General features: G+C 40.2%; 1 protein-coding gene across 4 annotated transcripts in view; it reads right to left on the bottom strand.

Annotated features, from left to right (window-relative positions):
- The window catches only part of Dis3l2 (DIS3 like 3'-5' exoribonuclease 2), a 367,143-nt gene that overhangs the window by 147,277 nt on the left and 192,945 nt on the right, over nt 1–26,921 (bottom strand). For all 4 annotated transcript variants that reach the window (XM_031368272.1, XM_031368275.1, XM_031368274.1 and 1 more), the window contains one exon: nt 19,706–19,879. In XM_031368272.1, coding sequence (XP_031224132.1) covers nt 19,706–19,879 — 174 coding nt within the window. The remainder of the gene's footprint in view (nt 1–19,705; nt 19,880–26,921) is intronic.

The following is a 26,921-nucleotide window of genomic DNA, read 5'->3' as shown; positions in this document are numbered from 1 at the left end:
TTTAAGTTCTCACTGTGTTATCTTGTCAATCCAGACTATTTACATTTCTATTAACTTACTTCTTAAACTTCCAGAGACTCTGCCAGAGCCTCTTTATCCTTTACAGCATAACTCACATACACAGAGAAAGAGATGTTTACTGTGTAATGTATGATACAAGACTTACTATTAGTAATTACAATAGAAATAAAAGAACCTCTGTTCACCTCTGCCAGACCACCAAGGGAAATAGGAATATCTGGCAAACTGCTGAAATTGAAACTCTTGTACCTTGTGAATTTATTTTTTTCTTTTTAAAAAGATTTTATTTATTTATTTAATGCATTTGAGTACACTGTTGCTGTCTTCAGACACACCAGAAGAGGGTATTGGATCCCGTTATAGATGGTTGTGAGCCACCATGTGGTTATTGGGAATTGAACTCAGGACCTCTGGAAGAGCAGTCAGTGCACTTAACTGCTGAGCCATCTCTCCAGCCCCATGAATTTATTCTTATTCAATAAATTCTGACATTGTGAAAAGATGCATTTACAACAAGCTAATTTAACTTGATAAAATAAAAATAAAATAAAATTGCCTTTAAGACCTAACTATGGGGTTGGAGAGATGGCTCAGTGGTTGAGAGCACAGGCTGCTCTTTCAGAAGACCCAGATTTGATTTCTAATGCCCATATGATGGCTCAAAACCATACATAACTCCAATCCTGAGGCATCTGATACTTTCTTCTGACTTCTGTAGACACCAGGTACACACATGGTAACACATACACACACGCAGGCAAAACATTCAAGATACATAAAATAAAATTAAAAAAAAAATTGAAACAGGGTTTCTCTGTGTGATAGTCCTGGCTGCCCCAGAACTTACTTTGTAGACCAGGCTGGCCTCAAACTCACAGAGATCCTCCTGTTTCTGTCTCCCAAGTGCTGGGATTAAAGGTGTGTGCCACCACACCCAGCAAGAAAACAAAAGTGGAAAAAATTAACGACAACATATATTTTACCTATGTGTATAATTACAGGTCTTTTAGATATTTAAGCTAAAAATGTATATACAATATCCAGCTACTTCAGTTTCATGTGTTGTTTTAGTGTTTCTATTGCTGTGAAGAGTCAGCATGACTGTGGCAACTCTTATAAAGGAAAGCATTTAATTGGGGCCACCTTACAGGTTCAGAGGTTTAGTCCATTATCATCATGGCAAAGAGCATGGTGGCATGCAGGCAGGCATGGTGCTGCAGAAGGAGCCAAGAGTTCTACATCTGGATTGTCAGGCAGCAGGAAGAGAGAGAATGATAGTAGGTCTAGCTTGAGCATCTGAGACCTCAAAGCCCACCTCCAATGACATACTTCCTCCAACAAGGCCAAAGTCCTAATCCTTTTAAATAATGCTACTACTAATGAGCCTATGGGGGCCATTTCAAACTACTATCTAGCTTTTCATTAAAATGTAGGATTCCTAAAATTTACTTAATTTTAACAGGTGTAGTGATACACACTACTAATTTCAGATTTAGGAGACTGAGGTAGGTAGAACTCTATGAGTTCAAAGCCAGTGTAGTCTACATACTGAGTTCCAGGCTAGCCGGGGCTATATAGTAAAATTCTGTCTCAAAACAAACAAACAAACACAGGATAATTTAATCAAGGGACTGAGGATGTAGCTCAGTGGTAGAGTACTTGTGCACCATGCACAAGTCCATAGGTTTAATAGCCAGCACTTATAAATAATAATCATATTAATTATATCACATTTTGATTATTATATGCATTACATATAACATTATTATTGATTTCAAAAAGGTTGGAAAATTTTACTTAAATTATACATTTTTTACAGTAGAAAGTAAGTACTAGGTAGAAGATTTAGTAAAAAATTTAATAAAGGCACGCATTTTTGTTGGGGGTTCTTGTTGTGAGACAGGGTCTCACTGTGTAGCCCTGGCTGGCCTGGAACTCCTTGTCTACATCCTATGGCCTCCGACTTCCAGACACTGCATCTGATTTCTCACACAGGCTCCAGGGAGGGATGCAGGCTGTCAGACATGTGCAGCAAACACTCCTACCTGCCGAGCCATCATCCTCATCCTGTTTAAAGTCTTTAATGAATTTTAGATCCTGGCTCCTTGTTGAATACTTACAAATATTTTTTCTCAGTCTGTCACTTGGTTTTTTCAAGGTCATTCACAAACCAAAAACATTTAATCCTATGAGATGCGCTGCATTCTCGTGGACTGGGCTTTCTGGGTCCAAGTCTATGAGCTCTTCTCTGTAAGTTTTTTGTTTCTGTATCTTATATTTAAATGCATCTAATATTTAACCTTGAGGTCATTCTTACATATGGCATGAAATTTGGTTGAGGTTTATTTATTAGCCTCTGTTTGCTAAATGCCCCTAGTACTTATTGAAAGGCTACACAGTGAGCCCCAATTCCTTTACTCCTTTGTCAAAAATTAACAGCACTCATTGTGTGACTCTGCTCATGGATTTTTAGTTTCATTTCATTCGTGCTGTCCTTGAAGTTTTGTAGATGGTCTTTATCAAGTTAGCATTTTTCTCTTTCCTGTGAACTAAGTAAATTCTAGTATGTTTTTGTTAATTGAATGTTGGACGTTTATAAATACTTTTTTATATTGACTCAACCCTCACACACACACACACACACACACACACACACACACACACACACACGTGCGCGTGCGCCCATGCACACATGTATGTACGCATGCATGTATGCATACATACATGTGTATGCTTGCACATACACAAACATATGCATTTTTAAAAGGAGCTTAATGTCCATAATAATCACTACTTGTTGACTCCACACCACCTAGAAGCCAAAGATAGATAGATAGACAGATAGATTGATTAGATAGATAGATAGATAGATAGATAGATAGATAGAGATAGGTAGGCACATACACAAACATATGCATTTTTAAAAGGAGCTCAATGTCCATAATAATCACTACTTGTTGGCTCCACACCACCTACAAGCCAAAGATAGATAGATAGATAGATAGATAGATAGATAGATAGATAGATAGATAGATATAGATAGGTAGGTAGGTAGGTAGGTACGTAGGTAGGTAGGTAGACAGACAGACAGACAGACAAATGACATTAAAGAGGTTTTTTGCTTACTTTCTAGGCATTACATAAAGCAGTCATAAAATAGGTAGCCTTTGTAGCTGCCCTCTTTTGCTAAGCATGATATTTCCAAGGTGTGTGCACACTAAAGCTTGTATCAGTACCTCATCCTTCTTTGTAGGCAATACTATTCTACTTCACGGATGCAGACATGCTACTATGTGCATTCATATACAATTGTTGCTGACATGTTTTCAGTTCCCTGGTTGAGAGAAGTGCTCTCAACAAGGCACCCCTGTCTCTGAGGAACTGAGAACCATTTTATACAGTGCTGAACCTGCACACTCTCACCAGAGGTTCTTGAGGGCTACTCACCAATATCAGCTATCCTTGGGGTTATACAGTGGCATCTCATTGTGGTTTTGATTTCAATTTTCATAATGATGAATGATAGTATTTTCATGTGCTTAATGGGCATTTATATATCTTCACATTATTTGTCCAATTTTATTTGACTTACAATGCTAAGCTATAAAAGTTCTCTACATATTCTGGATACAGTCCTTTATTACACCTATAATTTTCTTCTTTTCCTCCCTCTATTTTTGAGGGCTGTTTTTTCACTTAAAACAAAGTAGACTTTAGGCCTCCATGTATTGGATAGGGAGTAGAAGATCATCAGGTCCAAGTTCATTATTAGCTTAATAGGAAAATTCAAACATATCTCTTCCACTGGATGGCAATGGGGGCATCCCCTCCATTGGCTGTCCAACCCAGCCCTGGGAGAGAAACAGAGCATGACTCTCCCACTGAGAGAGGCACAGAGCAGCTCCTTGCTTGATTCTACTGACCCTATCAGGCAAGAGAATGAAAGTACCATCAAGGCTTCGGCACACACCAAGAAAAGATCTGCCACTTCCCCAGATCTCGCTCAAGAGAGGAATGCTGCTTGTTCCCAGTCAGCAGGATGCAAGACTGACTCACTGCTGGATGGCATGATCATCACAGTGTGGGAGACAGCATCACAGCTCACATTCCAATGACTTTCAGTCCAACATTAATGTCTTGCGCATCCTCATAAGGACTCTGTGTGTGCATGGGGAAACAGGGCTTTTCAGGTGGTATGTGACTGGCATTAGGGTGGGCACTGTCAAACACCTTATTGCTAAACCATGTCCTTCCTTTTCCTCTAACTAGAGGAAGCAGGATTGTCAATGTCATCTTTCTGTGGTTTGTGAATATCTCAGGTTGGTGACTTCTGCAGAAGCCTGAGACATACAGGAAGCAAGTAGGAAATGCAGAAGAATTCCATGTTCTTCTTCAAGTCTGAGACTCCTAAGCTTCTTTTGCTGCCATTCACAATCGTCTTTCACTCCCATGCTTTCATTTATGAGGAGGACCAGAAAAGAACAGGCTACTCCATCTTTGCCAGAAACTGAAGTTGCACTTAGTATTTTACATCAATAATTCATAACTAATTTTCCCAATGAACTACAACTTATTTGAAGGCACCAAACTATATTTTATTATCACTTTCTTCATACTATCAAAAGGAAACAGGAATGAATCCTAGCATTTGCTAAAAGCACACAGCACATTGGGTAAATTACATGAGCTTCCATAGTTGTACATAACACCTTGGTAATGCCTCTTTTTCTTACCCTTCATCCTATATACACTTCCTTAATATGCTCTTTATCATATGTTAGGTGCCTGCTAAGTTGGCCGTTATAAGCATGACAGTTTTAGTGCCAGCAGAACACCTTCCTCTTATGAGGAATTTGTTGTATCAGTCACAAACAAACTTCCATTAGAATACAGGATAGCAAATGAGCAAAATGTCAAGGGGGGGAGCAGTCTGAGTAGCAAATGTCTAATCATTCCAAAGGGAGAAACCAAAGTTACATAAGCTAAAATGTCCCTAGTAACTAAGAAAAAATGCATAGGGTGAGCAAGATATGGAATGATGACAAACAAAAACTGTTGGGGGAATGAATGGCTGGACACAGAATAAGGCCAGCTACATAGGAACCCGAGATATGGATTTTCTTTTCTTTTTTTTTTTTTTAGTTTATTCTTTAATCTTTGTTTTCTAGTCCAGACTTCATGCCCCTCCCAGTTCACCCTCCGAATGTTCCACATCCCACACCTCCTCCTCCCACCCCCACCATCTCCAAGAAGATGCCCATACCCCATCCCACTAGACCTCACCACTCACTCCCTAGGGCCCCAAGTCTCTTGAGGGTTAGGTGAACCTTCTCTGACTGAGTCTAGACCCTGCAGTCCTCTGCTGTGTATGTGTTGGGGGCCTCAAATCAGCTGATGTATGTTGCCTGGTTGGTGGTTCAGTGTCTGAGAGATCCCGGGGACCAGGTTAGTTGAGACTGCTGGTCTTCCTATAGATGTCCCACAATGGAAGAATGGATACAGAAAACGTGGTTCATTTACACAATAGAATACTACTCAGCTATTAATAAGAGGACATCATGAGTTTTGCAGGCAAATGGATAGAACTAGAAAATATCGTTCTGAGAAAGGTAACCTAGACCCAAAAGGACATGTAGGGTATGTACTCACTAATAAGTGGATATTAGCCACAAAGTACAGAATACCCAGGACATAACCCACAGGACTCAAAAAGGCTAACAAAGCCAAGGGACCTAAGTGAGGATGCCTTAACCCCACTGGGAGGGAGAAGAAAATAGTCACGGGGGGGGGCAGCGCAAGGGAGTAGAGGGAGGGAGGGATCTGGCTGGGAGAGGGAAAGGGGAGGGGAAGGGGAATATGATCAGGTATTGGGGGCAGACAGGACTGAAGCCCTGAGGGCCAGCAGAAAGAATGGAAACAGGCAACCTCAGGAAGTAGGAGGTGGGAGGACCCTCTAGAATGTACCGGAGACCTGGGGGTGACTCTCAGGACTCTAAGGGAAGGACTTTAGATGAAATGCCCTACAGTAGGGAGAGGGAACTTAAAGAGTCTACCTCCAGTAGAGGGACAGGGCTCTTCAAGTGGAGGGATGGGGTTTCCATACCATAGTGAAAAGCTCTGACCTTGAATTGTTCCTGTCTGAAGGAACTGCAGGGACAAAAGTGGAGAAGAGCATGAGAGAAAGAGGTCTAGTGACAGGCCAAAACTGGGATCCAGCTCAAGGGGAGGCCCCTGGGCCCTGACACTATCACTGATGCTACTGTGGTGTGCTTGCAGATAGGATCCTAGCATGTCCTCTGAGAGGCCCAATAAGCATCTAAGTCAGATGCAGATACTAGCACCCAACCAATAAACAGAAGCAGGAGTCCCCGTGGTTGAATTGGGGAAAAGCTGGAAGAAGCTGCCCCATGGGAAGACCAGAGTTCTCAACTGATCTGGAACCTCGAGATCTCTCAAGACACTGAGCCACCAACCAGGCAGTATAAGTCAGCCGATATGAGGCCCTGACACATATACAGTAGAGGACTGCCTGGTCTGGCCTCAGTGAGAGAAGATGTACCTAACCGTCGAGAGACTTGAAGCCCAAGGGAGTAGGGGAGGCCTGGAGGTGGAGATGGGTGTGTGTGTGAGAGGGGTGGGAGGAGGTATGGGAAGGGGAGCAGTTGGAGGGCAGACCGTGAAAGGGGATGAAGTCTAGATTGTAAAAAAGGATTAAAGAATAAAAATGAAAATAATAATAATAATAATAATGAAAATCCTAAAGTATTCAAAATAATTAGAGCAAATGAATGAGTTCTGAAAGATTACAGGTTACATAACTTATACAAATAAATATCAATGCTATTTCTAAATATTAGCAAAGGCCAATTTAAAAATAAAATTAAGAAAGCAATCTAATTTACAATATAACTAAACTTTACATAGGTGCAAATTAGCACAAAGGTGAAAGTTTATGTGTTTGAAGTTATAAAACATCACTGAAATATTTTAAACAAAAAGAAAGACATCAGAGAAGACAATGTTAAGTTGGCAAAACTACTACTGATCTTATAGGCTTAACACAATTATTAACAAAATACAAGATTTTGTTTCCTGTCCCCTCAAATTGACAAGCTGATCCTAAAATTCATAGAAAAATGCAAGACAGAAGCTCAGAATAGTGACAAAAATCTTGAAAGAAAAAAAGTAGAGTTGAGAGATTCCCTTCCCTTACCCAAGAATCAACAGGGGTGGCCTTAGCTGTGACTCAAAGCATTGGAGATGTGGAAGAGGCCACTTCCTGTAGTCAGGCAGGGACTCCAGTGGAGCAATATGGACACCAACCCACCTATAGAACTTTTGACCTCAAATCTATCCTGACTATAAGAAATGCAGGAGGGGAGATAGAGCAGAGGCTGAGGGAATGGCCAAGCACCATCCCTAAGACTACTAGTGAAAATCTGCTATGCTTGCAGACAGGAGTCTATAACATGGCTGTCCTCTGAGGGGCTTCACTCAGCAGCTGACTCCGAGGGATACAGATACCCACATCCAAACATTAGATGGAGCCTGGGGACTTTTATGGAAGAGCTAGGGGAAGGAATGAGGACTATGAAGGGAATAGGAACTCTACAGGAAGACTAACAGAGTCAACTAACCTGGGCCCCTGGGGCTCTCAAAAGACTGAACCAAAGAGCATATACAGGCTGTACTAAACCTCCCTCAACATACTAGCAAATGTGCAGCTTGGTCTTCATGTGGGTCCTGAACAACTGGAGCAAGGCTATCCCCAAAACTGCTGCCTGTCTGTAGGATATGTTCTTCTAGCTGGGCTGCCTTGTCTGGCCTGAGGAGGAGATGCCAGAGACTTGCTGTGCCAAGTTCAATACCCAAGGGGGGCCTCCACGCTCTCGGAGGAGAAGGGATATGGGGGAAGCATTGTGGGAAGAGGTGCCTGGGAGAGAGAGCAGTGATTGGGATGTAATGTGAATAAAAAAAAAGTAGAGTTGAAAGACTTCTCTGTTTCCAAATTCAGCACAAGGTTACAGTAATCCAGGTAGCAGGGCCACTAGCAGAAACACAGAACTGAGAGTAAATAATGTAAATAAAGCTATTTATGATCAACTGATCTTCAGCAAGGGTGACAAGACAGCCCGATCTGGGAAAACTGTTTCAACAATATGAACAAAGTATAATGGTGCAAATACATGCAAATTCTACAATGGAACCTATTACTTTGTTTACTAACTTTAAAAATTAATCAAAAGGAGTTGGGGAGATGATTCAGTTATGAAGCAAATATTTACATACATAAACATGAGAACCTGTTCACTGGTACTCAGTTCCCAGGTAAAAAGCTAGCAACTGTATAATCTTTATTATTATATTTATTATATTATAAAATATATAATTATTATAAATTATAACCTATAATGCCAGTGCTAGAAAGGCAGAGACAGGGGGATTCCTGGAGTGCATCGGCCAGCCAGTCTAACTAAGTTGGGGTGTTCTAGGTTCAGTGGATGATCTTACCTCAAAAAATAAGGTGGAGCCAGAAATGGTGACACACGCATTTAATCCCAGCACTTGAGACAGAGGCAGGTGGATTTGTGAATTCAAGGCCAAGCTGGTCTACATGGTGAGTTCCAGGGCTCTACACAGAGAAACCCTGTCTCAAAATAAACAAAACAAACAGAAACAAAACAAGACAAAATAAGGTGGAGAGCACTGTGAAGAAATATATCTCTTTTGTCTGGTTTCTAGTGAAGAAGACACTGGATATTAACTTCTGGCCTCCATAAAAACATGCATACCCACTTGTACACAAACACACACCATATACACTCAAAATAACTAATAAAAATAAAAATAACTAACAAGAGCAACAGTCAGTTTTTTCCTGTGTTGCCGAAATGACTAGAAATTGGATGCTTACCTTAAACTTTACAAAAATCAACTAAAAAGTTATCATAAGCATAAATATAACAATACTCTAAACTTCTTTGGAGAGACTGTATGTACATAGTTGTGATCTCTTGGCCAACAATTACTGAAATAAGGTATCAAAAGTATCAGGAATGTAAGAAGACAGGCTGGCAGGCATCACACTTAGAAACATCTCTTCTTTATTGTTGCTGGACTGTGTTTTTGCAGGGAGGAATTGAGCCCAGGGTCTTGTACATGCTAGGCAAGCACCATTGTGCTACACTCTTAACTCTGAACCTCCCATGCTCCTAGAATACTACCAAGAACATGAGACTGAAAGACAAAGGAGGTACACCTGTAATTCTAGCACTTGGGAAGCCAACGCAGTAGGATCACATATCTAAGACCAGCCTGGACTATAGCTAGTGTGAGGCCAGCATTGGCTGCATAGCAAGAGCCTGTCTGAAGAAAAGGGAGGGAGTGGAGAGGGGAGACAGGGAAGAGAAGGAGAGAAGTAGGAAGAGTGAAGGAAATACAAGACAAACAAGTGGGAGAAAATCTTCAACGTCTATATCTGATAAATGACTAGAATATATAAACAACCCTTAAAATAAACAATAAAACACTAACAACAAAAAAAAAGCAGAGGGCTCGCATAGCTATTTCTTCACAGAAGATGTTATAAATGGCCAAGATTCTCATAAGAATATGGTCAGTATCACTAGTTATCACAAAAATGACACTGCACACTCACAAGGATGGTTATGTCCTAAATCCATTAACAAGTGCTGGTGAGCAGTGGAGCAACCGAGCCTGCCCTGCACTGTTGCTGGACCTGCAAAAATGGTACAGCCATCAGAAAACAGTTTGACAGATACTAAAAAAAACTAAATACAGACTGACCACATGACCCAGAGATTTCACAGTGAGCAATATCTAAGAGTACTGAGGACACTTTTTCACAGAAAACCCGTATCTAAATCCTCACAGCAGCATGACTAGTACTAGTGAAGAAGCAGCATCAACTCAATGGTTCCCTAACTGCTGAGCAGACCGTGCCACACTGCCACAATGCAATACTATTCAGCATGGAGAGAGAGGAAGTTCTGATCAATGCGACAAAACAGATGAGGCTTGAAAACATGTTAAAGAAAAAAAGAAAGCACAAAAGCCTGCTTTAGAACAGAGACACTGTAAAAAACTGAATGTCCATTACTGGTTGCTAGAAACTGGCAGGAGATGGTGGAGAGTTAATGGAGATTTCTCGTGAGTATGTCGGAAGCATTATAGAATTATATAGTAGTTATAGAATTAGATTAAGTCATTAGATCCATGACTTGGTGACTATGGAAGACACCATGAACTAGCAATCTGAAAGGATCAATTTCCTTGTATTTGAATAATAATCTCATTATAAAAATCAAGAAGACTTGAGAACCCTTAAAATCAGCTCTCTATACCCTCATTTGCTCCAAACCCTAAATAACTTAATTATTTTTCATATCAGTGTAAATTTCCAATTTCTTTAGAATATGTACAACTAGTCATCTTACCCACACATTCATATTTCTGTACCATAAAAGGTAAGTTAACTGTCTTCTCTGCTAGCAGGCATTGTTGCATATACTTGTTGGCTGTTTCTCTTTTCTAAGAGTTATGCTATTTCCCATAAGCTCTTGAGCTGGCAAAGTGCTAAAGACAGTACACACACCTGCAAATGTGTAGTTGTAGACCCTGGTGAGGGTGCATTCATTACTATCTATGAGGTAGTTTCCAATGGCACTGACTGCTTCTTCCAGGTGCCAGTCCACTCATTCTTCGTTCTAGTTGAGGAAAGCTGTACTCCAGGCAAACAAGCCCAGTGGTTCTAGATAACCCTGCACCTCTCCCTGAACAAGGTGGAAAGAAGGGAGTGTGTGTCATCAGTGACTCAACAAGAAGCCAATGTGGCTCAACTGCAATCTAGGCCATAATTGATGCAAATTTGGTGTTTATTTGTATATTAAACCTGCGCCAAACTCACTTTCCTTGCTGTTTATTGCAGACGTTCAACTCACCTTAGTCAGTCTGAAGGTAGCTGCTCTGCCTGTTGCAATATTAAGCAGAATAAAGGACCATTGCCTCCTGTGATTTTTACTTTTAGGGCAGGCTGAGCTGATGTTGTAAGAAAGGCAGAAGAGCTGGCAGCAGCAGCAGTATGACAGCAGTGGCTGTGAAGAAGTGGTGGATGACAAAGACTGTGTGAGTGATAGAGTGTTGTGAGGTTCAGAGAACACATGGACTCTTAAAGCCAATAGAAAGTCTTTATTTACAGGCCAGCTGCTTATCCAGGGAACTTGCTCAAATCATGTAGCCATGAGCCTTACTGTTCTTGGCTTTTAATGCACAAAAAACCATATCCTGGTTTACTCACTTCAATTAGCAAGAACAATTAGTAATAAGCCGACTACAGAAGCCAAAGAACAAGGTTAGTACATTTAGGGACTTTCCCAGGACTGTGAACTATGATGGATAGGCTTTTGTTCTCATTTTGGCAGGTGTTAAAGTCTACATGCTGGGCTCTTAGATCAGAATGGTGCTATGGTGCCTCTAATACGGTGTCAGTTGTGTAAAGGGGCCCATTAAAGAGGAGCCAAGATTTCAGATGGTAGAAAGCGGGTGTGGGATACTGCTGACTCAAGTCACTAGGAGCTACCCTAGCTAGGAGACCACGTGTTCTGATGCCCAAGGCAACTGCAACACTACCCACCATTGGAAAGACCAAGGGTTCCAACACCCAAAGGTTGACTGCAGTGATGTTAGTGCTGGAGCAAGCTACTGCTTATAGCTGAGAATTTTACTAGTCACTGCGTGCTGGGCTCTTGGCATTGGGACCAGAAAAGTAAGCCTCTAATCTGGGGAGTTAGGACTATAAATCTGTGTTCGAAGGTCTAAAGATATAAGTTCTGAGTTCTTAGCTTTTGGAACTAAGAGCACCTGAGTCTGTTTGCTCAGCTCATAAAGCTTCTGCATTCAAAAGCCCAGGACTACCAACACTAGATGAACCACTCCTACCTACTCGACAACTCCTTTTGAACAGAATCAAAGAACCCTAGCCAGATCAAGGGCGATAGAAAGGTTAAACTGTGTAGTTCAGCATTTTTAGAAGTATATTCAATAAAACACCAAATCCCTGAGATGATCCAGGAGAAAAGGTTCAGAGAAATATTTTAACCCATTGTTTTTCAAAAGCACTTGCTGTCAAATACTCTTTCTTTATGACCCCTACGGAAATCCCAAGGAACATAGGTGTGACCCATGAAACCCTCTGAAACCCAAAGGAACACACAACCAACAGCATCTTTTGGAAAACTCTAATCCAGTTAGAAAACCTCACATTATAAAAGATAATGGTAAATCCTCCTGTCTACTCTCCCAGAGCCACCCAGGGGTTCTGGGAGGAGGTGGGACTGGTCTCTAATGCTCGTCACTGCTGCCACCCTGCTTTCCCCAAGGAGCCTTTTTCTATATGGCAATTTAATCTTACTGGACTTCCTGATAAACAGTAAGATCATTAGTCATTTAATGTTGGTTGTGTTTGAAGGTTTTCCCACCAAGGCCTGACCTGAAAGAGGTTAGTATTCTATGACTCCTCCTTCAACTTGCTATTTCAAGGTTGGTTTTACCTGGAGTAAGAAGAAAATTTCTTTGGGAACTCTCCACCTTGAAGATATTTCAATATTCTTACTATAACACCCTTTCTGTGCTCAGTATTTTTAGCTCATTGTTTTCTATTTTGGCAGCTGAGAAGCTGCAGTTTGTAATTTTACCTCCAGCTTCATATTTCTTCTTAAAAGTGAATACAATGTCCTGTTTATAATAATAAAATCACTAGTTGGCAGAACGACATTAAATGGAAAAAGAGAGAGAGAGAGAGAAAGCAATTGGAAAATTTAGAGCAAGCAATTTTAAGTGCCAAGTTTCACATTTGTAATGGTCTGGTGGAGGTCACCGGGCTTCCTTTATTGAGGGGATAGGAAGAAACAGATATCACAAGCTCTCTTGTAAAAAGCTATAGAAACCATTCCTGTTTCAATGAAGCTCATGGCTTTACCAAAAAGTGATGTGACTCAAATGTCTACAATAATACTTGCTATTGGAAAGACATAAAAATCAGGTTAACAGGGTATTTTCCCTCCAATGTATTTAGGTATTCATTCTCTCCTTGAATTGAACTTTTAAGCTTCAGTTTCCTATTCTAGTTCAGTAACAAAGAAAACAACCCAGTATGAATGAACTGAGAGAAAAAAATGCAGCCTAACTTGGAAATAACCCTGGGGTTTCTCAGCCTTCACATACAACCAAGTTTAAGCAGTTTCTTCGTCCCAGTGTTTTCCGAGCCCCCAAATACTTGCAGGATTGGTGCTCTTTAACCTCAGGTGCCCTGCTAGAAAGAGCTACAAGTCTAGGCCATGCAAGTGGGGATTCTCCAGAGATGGGAGCCAAATGTCTGAAAGAATGGTGAGCCCAATCAGAAGGGCCAGATCACCCCTGCGAGTTCACACCAGCCTTACTTCTTAAAAATTGCTAACCAACCATTTTTCTTTTCAAAATAAACACTATTTCTCTCAACTTCAGTTTGCAAAATATTACCCCAATTCCACTGGACTAAAAAAATGGAATTTTACTGACATAATTGGATTATGAGGTTTAAAGATTGATGGAACTTTTCTGTTCCAAATATAATTGTTAAATACCAAACCTAAACGGGTATGTAGAAGCTCTTATGTAGCTAGAGCCAGAGAAGCACTGTAGGATCCAAGGCAGTGTGACCCGGGAAGAGGAGAGCAAGAAACTACAGATGGCTTCCAAGTCTTGTCAGAGAATCTCACAGTCTGATGGTACACAGCCTTTCTGTGGAGATGACTTCAGTCCCTCCAGCTCCTAACTGCTGCCTTGAGTCTTAGCTCTCAATTCCACAACCAGTGACGTTAGCTTGATTGATGTGTTCACAACTATATTACAGCACCTGCCACTCTCTGCAGTGCTTAACCTCAATATAAGCCCAATTTTCTGAAGATGAAGGGCTAAACCTCAGTTGTCTTTGTATTTTCAGTGGCTAGTTCAATTATATATATATATGTGTGTGTGTGTGTGTATATATATATATATATATATATATATATATATGTATATAAAATGTGTGTTGCATATACATAAAATATATGTAGATGTTTCAGCAGAAAAGGAGGAAATGTTTTAAAAGACACAGAAGAATGGCTTTGGGAATTTGGAGGATGTCTATTAATTTATTCAATGAAAGAGACACACTTTTCAGGACACACTAGAGCTCCATCTGAGTTCTTTGGTTAAATTCAAGAAAATAAACACAGCTTTTTAAATGCCTTTGAAGATATGGGGCTCTCAGAGAATGAATGCATCATACTATTATAAATACTTATCCTAACTACTTCCCTCCATTAAATTTTAAGTATTTGACCATTGCTTCATATATTTCATTCCTTTCATCTCACAGGAGACTGAGGGAGAAGGTTCATAGGGGCAGAAACCCACATCAATTTCTATTTGTTACTGTATTCCCAATGTCCAGGAATGGTGCGTCACAAATAGATGTTGGTTGATAAATTAAATAAACCTACCACATATCAGTCAAAGAAGCTCGTCAGATCCAAACACATTAGGAGAGTCATACATAGGCTTTACTGTACATTACATTTTATTGTAAAAGCTAAGAAACTCACCAGGACAACATAAATAATAGGAATTAAAACCGCAATGCCCTCACTACATTTTGGGTCAGTATAAGTATCATGTGCAGATCAAAGAGTCAACATTCTAGAAAATGCATAACATGGGCTCTCTCATTGGTTCTTGGGTCAACTGTAATCTATAGGTTTTTACCATGCCTGCTTGCATTGAACTTACAGATCTCATTTAATTTTAGCTAAATTAATCTTTATTATATAGGCAAGTCATTAAAATATTACTGAAAAGATGCAGAGGTTTAAGATAACAGTAACTACCACATGAGTTATAACTGAAGTTATATTTATAACTATAGTATATTTATATAATACAATTAACAGTAAGATAACATCAGTGCTCCTAGGAACAGTAGCACCAAGAACACAGCAAAGCTGGCACTTGTTCTCATTACAGTGCAGCTGTGACTGCACAACACTGGCTGTCAAGAGCTTTGAGGTACTTACGAAAAGTAAACACTTTTTAATTGTTATTCAATGTGAAAACAAAATACTATATTTTTCTATGTAAATAAACATTAAAAAACACTTTTCTTTCTTTCCTTTCCTCTTCCCCTCTCCCCTTTTCCCTTCCTCTCTCCCTTCCTTCCTTCCTTCCTTCCTTCCTTTCTTTCTCTTGTTTCCAGTGCTAGGGTCAAACCAAAAGCCTTGCACCCAGATCTTTTAGCAGATGTGCCGAAATGCTTCTCCTCTCATATTATTTGGAGGCATTAATTGTATCTATGTACAAACTACTAAATTGCTCACATGTACACTCCTGAACTACATGCCAGAACTTTACAACTAGTTTTTATGATGTCACTGAAAGAGTTTATTGCAGATTATAAACCTTTTAAGAAATGTCTACACTGGGTACATACCTATAACCCTAGCATTTGGAAGGCTGAGGCAGGAAGATTGCAGTTTAAGGCAGCCTAAGTTACAGAGTGAGACCATGCTGGAGCAGTCGGAGGGTGGATGGGGTGGGGAATAGAATATGGAATGTAAAAAACAAATTAATTTATGTAAAAAAAAAAAGCGAAAAACCCAAGAGCTAATAATGCAGCTCTTTTTAAACAGTCTACAAGAACTGACTGGTTTCAAATACACATGGCTCCTGTCTATAAGTATAACAGAGTACCAATAAGAATGCCAGGGACTAAACTGGGCAGTGGTGGCACACGCCTTTAATCCCAGCACTTGGGGGTCAGAGGCAGGCAGATTTCTGAGTTCAAGGCCAGCCTGGTCCTCAGAGTACGTTCCAGGACAGCCAGGGCTATACAAAGAAACCTTGTCTCGAAAAACCAAAGATAAATAAATCAACAAACAAATAAATAAATAAAACAACCCCACCACACACACACACACACACACACACACACACACACACATACACACACACACACAAAAGAATGTCAGGGACTAGTGCTTGCCCATGGGATGGGATTAGTTGTCTGTTCCATCTCTGTCCCTAAACTTATAGACAGGACAAATTTTGGGTCAAAGGTTTTGTGGGTGAGTTACTAACCTTATCCCTCCACTGGAAAGTCCTGCTTAAGTAGGTGGCCATTTCAGGCTCCACCACTAGGAATCTCAGCTAGAGTCATCCTCAAATAAATTTGGATATATTTGTTGAATAGAACCTAAAATATGAGTATTAGTTTTAGTAAACTCATCTTACAACTTTAAAAAGTTCTCTTATTTATTTTTAAAATAGGAACAAGGGTATAGAATACCTGCCTATATCCCTGTATGTATGTATATATGTATGTGTATGTATGTATGTATGTATGTATGTATGATCATTAAAATCAAGTTAAAATAGACAGGACTAGGTCAGCCTCTATCTATCTATCAATCATCTATCTATCTATGATGATCATTAAAATCATGTACCAAAATAAACAGGACTAGTGATCTAGCCATGGTGGCATATGTGTTTAGTTTCAACACTTGGGAGACAGAGGCAGGTGGATTTCTGTGAGTTTCTTGTGGAACATAACATGTTCTAGGTCAGTCAGGGATATATATGGAGACACTGTCTACATCAATAAAGCATATAGGACATATAATCAGATATTTAAATCTCCATGCTACAAGTTGTTAAGGCAAAGTTTAAAAACAACAATAGTATCCAGTTGAACTGCTTTAACCAAGAGTAAAATTATTAATATAAAGAAACAGGGTTTTAATACCTTTCAGAAGAAACATCAAAATATTTGAAATTTATTTCATTTTTATTTTTCTTTTGTTTAGTTTTATAATATAAATAACTTATTCATAATGTATTTTTTTATAATTTTAAAAAGATGTGCACTGGTGGGAATGCATGTTTACCAACGTTTACAGATTACTATTTTAGATATCAAGATATTAAAAATTTAAATGTAAAAGAATAATTTTTTGTTTGTTTGTTTGTTTTGAGACAGGGTTTCTCTGTGTAGCCCTGGCTGTCCTGGAACTCACTCTGTAGACCAGGCTGGCCTCAAACTCAGAAATCCGCCTGCCTCTGCCTCCCAAGTGCTGGGATTAAAGGAGTGTGCCACCACTGCCCGGCTTGTAAAAGAATAATTTAATCTGATCTGAATTTTAGAAACATACTCTTGGGGATAGGAGATAAGAGTGAAAATACTGGAAAGCTAAAGGGGTTTTAAAATCTGTTACTACTTTAATCCAGAAGCATCTACCAAGGCCCCTCCTTTTGGGTTCTTTCTCATAGCACATGGTTAGACTTTAATAGAAGCTTTCTGCAGAGCACGGTCTATTCTGTAGCCCAGCCCAGAAAGCAATGAAGGCCAAACCAAAGGCAAGATGAAGCCATAAAAGGATAACTTGGTGCAACCCTGGCTCTGCGACCACCGAAATGTTTAGTAATTTTCTGCAGCTTATGATCGGGTCAGAGAAAAAATGAATATATCTATCCCTATCATTTGTATTTATGATGTCTTGAAGTTATTTTAAAGATGTTTTAGCAATGGAATGGTATGCTAAGTGAATAGTTGAATATTGCTTCCCTGCCTCTTTATCACTACCCTGAGCCAATTCCCTCCCATGTTAGTCATGTATGTGGCCAGGCTGATTTACTTCCTTACATTTTCTATACATATATACCTTTATGAGCAGATATGTGTATATTTTACACGTTTGTTTGCACTTATATAACTCTGGATTACTGACTTCACAAAAATATAATCATAGTCACATGATCTGCAGTACCTTCTTTCACTTAATATTTGATGGTCTCCCCTCTAAGACAGACCATATGGGTACAATCACTTTTTTGCATAGCTGCAGGCAACGTCATCATAGGGATGGGTAGACCATAGGTTATTAAACCATTCCATTACTGATGGACTTAGCAGTGTCTCCTGTGCATCCCCTTTACAGTAAAACAGCAATGAAAATCTTGGCTCATAAATCTTTGTACACTTCACTCAGTAGGATATATTTCTATAAGTAGAGTTCGGGGTAAAAGGTATATTTAAAACTGAATAAGCACTAAGTTAGACTTCAAAAGTAATGATTATTATTTGAATTTAATCATTCCTCGTTAATTTTTCATTTTCATCTGGTTTTAGTCCCTTTTCCCACTTTTTACATTCTTTGACACTTTCCTACGTGAATACAATATTATCTTCATCATACCCAGCCTCAAGGTCTTTGTTTTCTGAGACAGGATTTTATTGTGCAGCCTAGCCTGGTCTAGAACTCACTATGGAATAGCATGGATCTCCTGCCTCACTCTCCCAAATCTGTGCCACCACATTTGGTTTCATTAAAGTTTTTTATATAGTCCTAAATTCAGTAAAAGATCTCAGTACGCCTCTCATTTGTACGTGGGGCAACAAAGGTTCCAGAAGGTTCAGGGTCAAGGTCCAGAGGTGATAACACCCTATGTGTTATGCAGTAACATCCAGGAGCGCACTGTGCTAAGTGAGTTTGAATCCATGTGTCTCCATCGGTCACACTGACAAGTAGAAAGGGACTATTATCTCATTTTCTTCACACTCAGCAAGAAAAGCAAAAACAGACAGTAAGTTCCCAAAAGATACAAAGCATGAAAAGGCAGAAAAGTACCTCCAGACTTGGTGGAGTACTGGACACTTGGAGCTGAAGGCACCCTAAGTTCAGCTACAGAGCAAGCAAGCGTGGTGGAAAGACTCTGACACGGGATAACCTCAGCAAAAACCTTCCATAGCCTCCGTGGTGGGGTGCATGAAAACTTTCTTGGTTCTAAGTATCTCCATGTGGCATCCAGAATGAATGCCAGTACTGAAACCAAATTCTGAAGAGAAATATCAGAAAAGAACTAACATCCCACAATGAAGAAACATCTTCAAAGAAGATGTTGTTATAAAAATACCACAAAAGTACTTTCCAATAAATTCCAGACCTAAAAGTAAAGCTTTAAAATGAGACTCCAAGCACAAGGTCCTGAATCCTTTGTTATGTGCCTAGAGGGGCCCATCGAGAGGAAGCACTTCTAAACAGATAACACTGCCTTTCGGTGATGAGAATGGGGTCCAGCAAGGAGAAGAAACTAGGTAAAGCTACGTGCAATCTTTTGAAATTAGAATGGTCTAGAACCATTCTAGAAACAAATGCTTGCAAAAGGACAGAGGGTCAATATTTTAAGGCCACACAAATGTTGCAATAACTTTGAAGTTGTCATGAAGAATGATTGAGCAATATATAAGCATAGAAGCATACATAGCCAAAATCTACTGCAACCTGACTGAACATATAATTGTGAATCTCATATCACTTTAGGAAGATTAGTAACTATTCATAGCTATTAATAATTGCTGACATTTCTCAAATCATTAAGATATGAACTCCATCTTCAGTGGATGTTCAAGCAGTTGGCTGGATTGAGCTGGCAATCCAGAACTTGCTGACCTCTGACCTCTGGCACAGAAGCAGCAGACTTTCAACTGAATCCAAACAGTGGATAACAGAGGAAACATCTTAGCCCAGCCCTAGGGACCTCAGGGGGAAGATGGAGAGGGACAGCTGTTCCCAGGTGTTTCCATGCTTACCTTAAGTCTCTTCTCTTGCCCACCTCATCAGGTGGAATTGTCCAAGGCAGACTTTGAGGGAGACATTCAAGAACTTCTGAAGAGAAATCAGAAAAGTCCACACCATATTCTGTCAGGATCCCTTCTGTTTCAGGTTCAATTTCACCAGCCTGCCCAAGACTCTTAGCCAGTTGCCTGTGGACAGAGCAGAGAGTGGACAATTAATTGTATTAGTGAATAAATAAATAAAATATAGGCCTCCGACTCTTTTCTAAAATAATTTATTTATGAAAATCCTCAGGAAGTCTATGACTACAGTACAACTGTACCTTCCAGAGACACTCTGATCAGAGGAAAAGGGGCAAAAGGCAGAACTTCTTGGAACTCCTGCAGTTTTACTCATGGAGAAATCAACATTGGTCTTCACATGCCTTTGTTTTTGCCAGTCTGATTATATATCCAGGGTGCCCTTCAACTGGGAATTATCCTGCCTCAGCCTCCTAAGTACTGGGATTATAGGCAGGTGCCATCATGCCAAGCTTTGAAGTTGCTATTGTGAAATGTCTGCATGGAGCCTTTTGGAAAACTCCTTTAGAAAAGTTTGACCAGCTTAGCTTGGTGTTAAATTATGACAAGAAGATGAAAGAAGGAAGCAGCCTTCAGCCCAGCCCCTACATTAGGAGACATTAGGGGAGAAGACAGAGCTCACGTATGAGCTTCTTCCACAGAAGCTATGAAAACGCAGCTGCACAGCCCCCACACACCTGCTCACCAGCCCACCCTCTAGAGACACTGTAGTACCCACAGTCAATACTCCAACCCTTAGGAACTATTAGCTTGATTAAATGCCTGTGCCTTGGTCATAGTGTTTTATCATAGCAACAGAAGCCCTAACTGAGACAAAGGGAACAATAGAACCTAGGTAAGTACTAGGAAAGAAAAAAATAAACAATAACTAATGGACAGAAAAGAAACAAACCGTAAAGAAAAAGTAAAACAGGTGGCATCCTAGTTAGACTCATCAAGGAAAATGGGAGGCAAGGACACGAATTCTAAGTATCAGAATAAGAGTGAGGACATCGCTAACATCCTACAGCATAAAAAGCATAAGGGAGGACTAAGTCGGGGACCTTTGTGGTAGAATTAGGGAAAGGCTACAAGAAGCTGAGGAGGAGGTTGACCCCCATGGGAAGATCAGCAGTCTCAAATAACCCGGACCCCTGAGATCACTCAGACACTGAGCCACCAACCAGGCAGCATACACCAGCTGATATGAGGCCTTTGACACATATATAGCAGAGGATTGCCTGGTCTGGCCTCAGTGAGAGAGGATGCACTTAACACTAGAGAGACTTGAAGCCCCAGAGAGTGGAGAGGCCTGGTGGGGGGCAGGGGATACATCCTCTTGGAGGCTGGGGGGAGCGGGTGGCAGGGGAGCAACTGTGGGAGGGCAGACCGGGAGGGAGTTAACGACTGAACTGTAAAAAAAAAAGTAGTACTAGTAATTTTTATCCAATAAATTGAACATCTTGCATGCAACAGGTAAATTCCTTGAAAGATACAAACCACCCTGGATTCTTAAACAATAAATCAGTAACTGACTATTCCTGTATTTAAGGAAATTGAAGTGGCATTTTAAAATCTTCTCATAAAGAAAACTCAAAAGTCCAGGTTTTCCTGACAGCATCTATGAAATACATAAAACAGAACTCAGCTGTTATATTTTAAAAGTATCATAAACAATTAATTAAAATTTTATCCTGCATAAGAAAAACAATCGTTATAATTCACCCTAGTAACAATCACAGATATATACAATCATCTCAGTAAAGTAAGAAACAGAATTTGACAATTTTTTTTTACATTCATTTATAATAAAAGCACATGATCAATGGAAGCTGCTTCTCTGATTTGATTAAAAACATCCAAGAAAATCCTAGAGCTGGGCCTGAGGAGATGGCTCCACCAGAAGAATGCTTGCAGTATAGAAATAAAGTCTTCAGTGTCGAACTTAGCACCTATGTTTAAAAGAAAGGAAGGAAAAAGGGAGGGTAGAGAGGAGGGAGGAAAAGAGGGAAAGAGAGAGAGGGAAGGAGGGGAGGCGAGCCAGCTGTGGGTATGTGTGCCCTGTAGTTCCAGCTCTGGGAAGCTGAAGTCAGGAGGCTTCTGGAGCTAGCTGGCCAGCTAGCCTTGTCAAATTGTTGAGCTCCAGATTCAGTAAGATACCACCTTAGAAATATGGTAGGTAGCAACAGAAAACACCAATGTCAGGCTTCTACATGCACACACATATGTGCACATATATAAACATGTATACATACATACCCTTCACATCCTAGAGCTGATATCAAGCTTAACAGTTAAAGTCTAAATGCTTTCTTATAGATGAGGAAGAAAATAAGTGTTCATTAACATTATTCAACATTGTTTCCGGGGGCCTGGTGAATGCTATAAAGCAAAAGGTAAGCAAGGCATAAAATTAAAATGGGAAGACTTCACACTGAATATAGCGGGATAAAGTGAGTACAATTCCCATGACAGAAATGACCAGTCTCCTGCTGTATGCTTCCTGTAAGAGCTCTCTGTGTGTATGAAAACAGAATTCAGCATACTATATTTAAACTCTCAACCCAAGATTCCTAGTTCAAAGACAGAGCCCCAAAAGCAAGAAAAGCCCTCGGGAGTCATGTATGGCAGTAAACACTTTTAGTGATGCAGAGGTAGCAGCAGGGTTTGTGTCAATGGTGTCTTGCAAATGGGATCTACTAGCATTGTAGCCAAATAATCTTTACATAAAGTGAGGTCTGGGCTTCCTGGCTCTGCAGAGTTGCCTTTGCAGCACTCTCAGGGGGTCAAGCCTTTACTGTTTCTGCAATCCCTTCAGTGCCCTTCCAATAAATTCTTTCTAAACAGAGTTCCATTCTCTTGTAACTAAGAACCCAGAGAGTTAAGGGCATGGGTCCCAGTAATTTTCAAAATGCTAAGGAATCTTTTAAATAACTAACATTTACTTGTGCTCACCAGAATGAACTTCGCACTGAAGATCTGAGGGAGCCATTATCACTGCCTCTGAAGCTCAAAGGACATAGAAACCCAACACTGGTATAGAGTAAGGCTACTTAGAATAATGTTGCTCAGGTTAGAAAGAACTTTACTCTAGTGATGAAAGGTAATAATTAGTCATTAAAAAATTACCTAGAATTTTAAGACTAATGGGTTCTGCATCATTCCCTAGTCATGTGGCCTATTTATTATTCTCACAGTCGCCTGAGGGTTTGTTCCCACATTTCTCTTCTAACATCAAGGTCTTTTTTTGTATGTACATGGGTGCTTTGCCGGCATAAACATCTGTGCCCTGCTTATGTGCCCCGTACCCACAAAGATCAGAAGAAGACTTTGGGTGCCCTGGAACTAGAGTTGCCAATGGTTGTGAGCAGCCATGTGGATGCCAAGAACCAAACCTGAGTCCTCTAGAAGAGCAGCTGGTACTCTTAACAACTGAGCCATCACTCCAGACCTCCAATAAAAATGCCTTTAACTGTTTGGGTTCTTGGTTACAAGCACTAAAGACAAATTTTGGTTGGAAAAGGTTTTCTACAAAGATATAGAGGGACTTACAAAAAACAGACTTGGAGAACGAAGAGAATGGATAGATGAAGACTAATAAGCCCAATCTCTGGAGTCTTGATTCCAGGCTAGAAAATAGAATAAAATGACTTCCACTAAAGAGGGTATTGAATTTCTTACAGGGAAAAAAAAAGAAAAGCCTTCAACATTGGTAAGTCATGCCATTGAATTCAGAGCTTACTAAGTCCCTTACAGAAGATTCTGAGGTACTACAGACACAGACAAGGTATGTAGGAAGACAGAGGAAGAGCTCACTGTCCTCACTGTGGAGCTCTCACTGGCCCTCTACAATCTCTACTCATAGTAAGAGGATGGCGGTAGTATCCCATCCCTTTGAACATGTGGTCTCTGAAAAGGCAGTGTAGCAGAGACTTTCTAATGTACCTGAAGTCTGCTTTGGCTAAGGAAAAAAAGACCTAATAGGCAGTAGCTACAAGTTTAATAGATGGACAGGGACCTGAAAGGCCTGGTAATGAGGGGATCTAAACAAGGGATAAGTGAATCAAATAAGTTTGTTGAAATGAGCCTGGCAGAGTATGAGTGTTTATATTGTGGGGTGGCTAGTCTTCACTGTCAACTAGGCTGAATTTAGAATCATCAACAAAATACACTCTGTAGGTTTATCTGAGTATGTTAAACTAAGGGAGAAAAGGTGACCTGCCCTGGATGTGGGTGGCACCATCCATGGGCTCGGGTCCTGAACTTAATATAACGGAGAGTGAGCTGAACACCACCATCCATCTCTGTTTCCTGACAGCAGATGCAATATGGCCAGCTACCTCACACTGTTACCATGACGAGCTGCTTCCCCTTGAACTATAAGCCAAGAGAAACCTTCCTTCCTAAGCTGCTGCTTGTAAAAGTATTAGGTCATAGTGATGAGAAAAGGAACTACTGCATACTGCATGAGAGATCTTCGTCAAACCACTCAATGTGAAGGCTGCAAGGCTCTCCCTGAGAACAATCACACCTGTGCTTCCTCATAGGCTTTAAAAACACAGAGGACAGCAGCAGAAAATGAACGCCACAATAATAACTTCTCATTAGAGTTGATTTGACTCCCATCCTCATAGCACACCAGTGTGCCAACAGCCAGCCACAGCCAACTGTGACAGAGAACGAAGTCAGGAGGACATTTGACAGTTGATTATGTCTAATGAGGTCTTCATGACAGAGTGACCTCTCTCCATTAATCTGGAAACTCTAAGTCTGGGTTTGTGACTGCCATCTTCATTTGCTCTACCTACCACACTTTATAAAAACTATTCAGAGTACTTTATAAGGTATTATATGACCAGATTTATCTCATGCAGCACTATCTTTTTGAAAGAAGGAAATCTTAAAAATTTACAGACATGAAGAGTCTAATCAGGAGACAGCCCTTACCAGACTGCAATGTTGGCTTGCCAGAGACAGTGATGCCCTAGCTTAACATTCTAGGAATAAGATCTGAGAACCCAGGATGCAAGGCAAGAGTGTCAGGCCATTTTGTGTCACAGTGGAGACCTACTTGTAGCTGAGAATGCAGTTTGGTGGTAAAACATTTGTGAACATGCACAAGGTCTTGAGCTTGGTACCCAGAACTGGGGTAAAAACACAACAACAAAACCTTAATTACAAAAATGATATCCTTGTCCTCATGATGCTTATTACTTTTATTTATTTTGGCTTTTTAAAAGTCATATATGCATGCATGATTTAGCCAAATAAAAGAAAACATACAGTACCTGTCTCTCGAGATTGGCTTAATATTACCTCCAGTGTGATGCTCTTTTATGAAAATTCTAGGGATACAATAATTCTTTTTATTCTGAAATGGAGAGCACTGACAAACCAACGGACATAAACAGGCATCAAGTCCACTACTGACTTCTTTATTTACAATTCAAGGCAGCTGAGAGATTCCTCACAAGTAAAAACAATTGGAATAATGTAGTTTGCATACATATGAGGCTGAGGCATAAAACTCTGGAGCCTTCCCCAACCCCCTTTTTGAGATAGGATGTTACTCTGTAGCCCAGGTTGGCCTCAAACTCAAGATAGTATTTAAATGACACTAAACAAGTATGTATTGATCAGATCACTCAATAATTTCTGGAAGAAGTATAAATAATAAGGCATAGTGTAGTTTGAGATAATTATGCTTACATGGAAAGAAGTATGCTCTTGTATGTGTGAGTCTTTTGGTAGAAGTGTGGGTACAGCAGATGTAGACCACAATAAATACTCTGGTCTCATCCTGAATAACTGAGAGCTCTTCTCCAAGATACTTATGGCCATAAATGATAATCCCACACCTAAGGTGGAAAAAGTCTAAGAACTTGGACAAAGATGTTTGCTAAGACTCAGCTTTGGAAGCTCCCTGTCCATGGTTTAATTTTCCAAAGTCTTAGTTGATCAATCACCCATGGTTAGGAATTACTAGATGGAAAAAAATCTAGAAATAATTCATACATTTTAAGTCACATGCTATTCTCGGTAACAGATCTCCCACCATCCTGCTAGGTCTTACTTAGAGCATGCATTATTCTTTTTTCCAGATATTTACTCAGCACATTCAATCTATTCAGTAGTCACCTGTAGCTAGTCTTTGCTACAAGACCAACTTCTGTGGCAGTATGGCACTTGCAGTCACGTACTCATTTTGCTCAATGTCTGCACAGTATAAGAGCAGTACTTCCGGCAATTTTATTACCATGTACTGTTTGTGATTACTGCATTTGGTCAGTTACTGTTGTTAATCTCTTGCTGTGTCTAATGAATAAGTTAAACCTTAACATAAGCTCATACACATAGATAAACCTGGTGTGTGTTGGGTTCAGTGCCGCCTGTGGTTTCAGACCTCTATCAGGAGGCTGGAAATGCATCCTCTGTCAACAATTAACTATTACATAAACATTATATAACATTTAAACATAAAGTATGTTCAATTAAAAAACCATACCAACTGTAAGCAAGGAAGGATTAAAGGAAAGCATGGACGAGCTAAACATCTTCCAAGTAAAAAGTCTCAAAATGACAGCCATGACCCAAAAATGGACACACAGGTACAACAACTGGTGACCCTATCAGCCCTGGGAATCTAGCACTGGGGACAACAGCACAAGTGCATAACTCTCAAAGGCTTTCAGTTTGGGGGACTTCAGAAATGAAGAGAAAAGAACATTGGCACTACCAGAGAAACAAAGATCCTGCTAGCAGCACTAGAGGGAAAGTGACACTGCTTATAGACACCGAGGGTCACGGAGGTAAAAGGTTACTTGGTGAGGGCCATAGGGGGAGGGGTGGGGAAGGCAAGGGCAATGAACCAGAAGCACAAAGATTTCAGAAGAACTTAGAGAAAGCTTGTGAATGGCAGATTGTGATGGGTAACCTTGGCAGTGCTCTTGGAAGGACTGACATTCGCCATGGAAAGGAATCTCCAAGCTGTCTGGGAAGGATTATTTAGATTAGGTTAACTCATGTAGGCAGCACCATTGGACAGGCTGGGGAAGAAAGCATAATTAACAACATTTAGTATAATTTTAAGTCACCGAGTAAAAGGGAAAAGGGAGATGAACACAAGGATCCATGAGTCTCTGCTTCCTGGTTGTGGACATAGTGTTATCTG

The sequence above is a fragment of the Mastomys coucha genome, unplaced genomic scaffold, assembly GCF_008632895.1.
Source record: "Mastomys coucha isolate ucsf_1 unplaced genomic scaffold, UCSF_Mcou_1 pScaffold14, whole genome shotgun sequence".
Classification (NCBI taxonomy): domain Eukaryota; kingdom Metazoa; phylum Chordata; class Mammalia; order Rodentia; family Muridae; genus Mastomys; species Mastomys coucha.
This window is presented reverse-complemented; position numbering and strand designations above follow the sequence as displayed.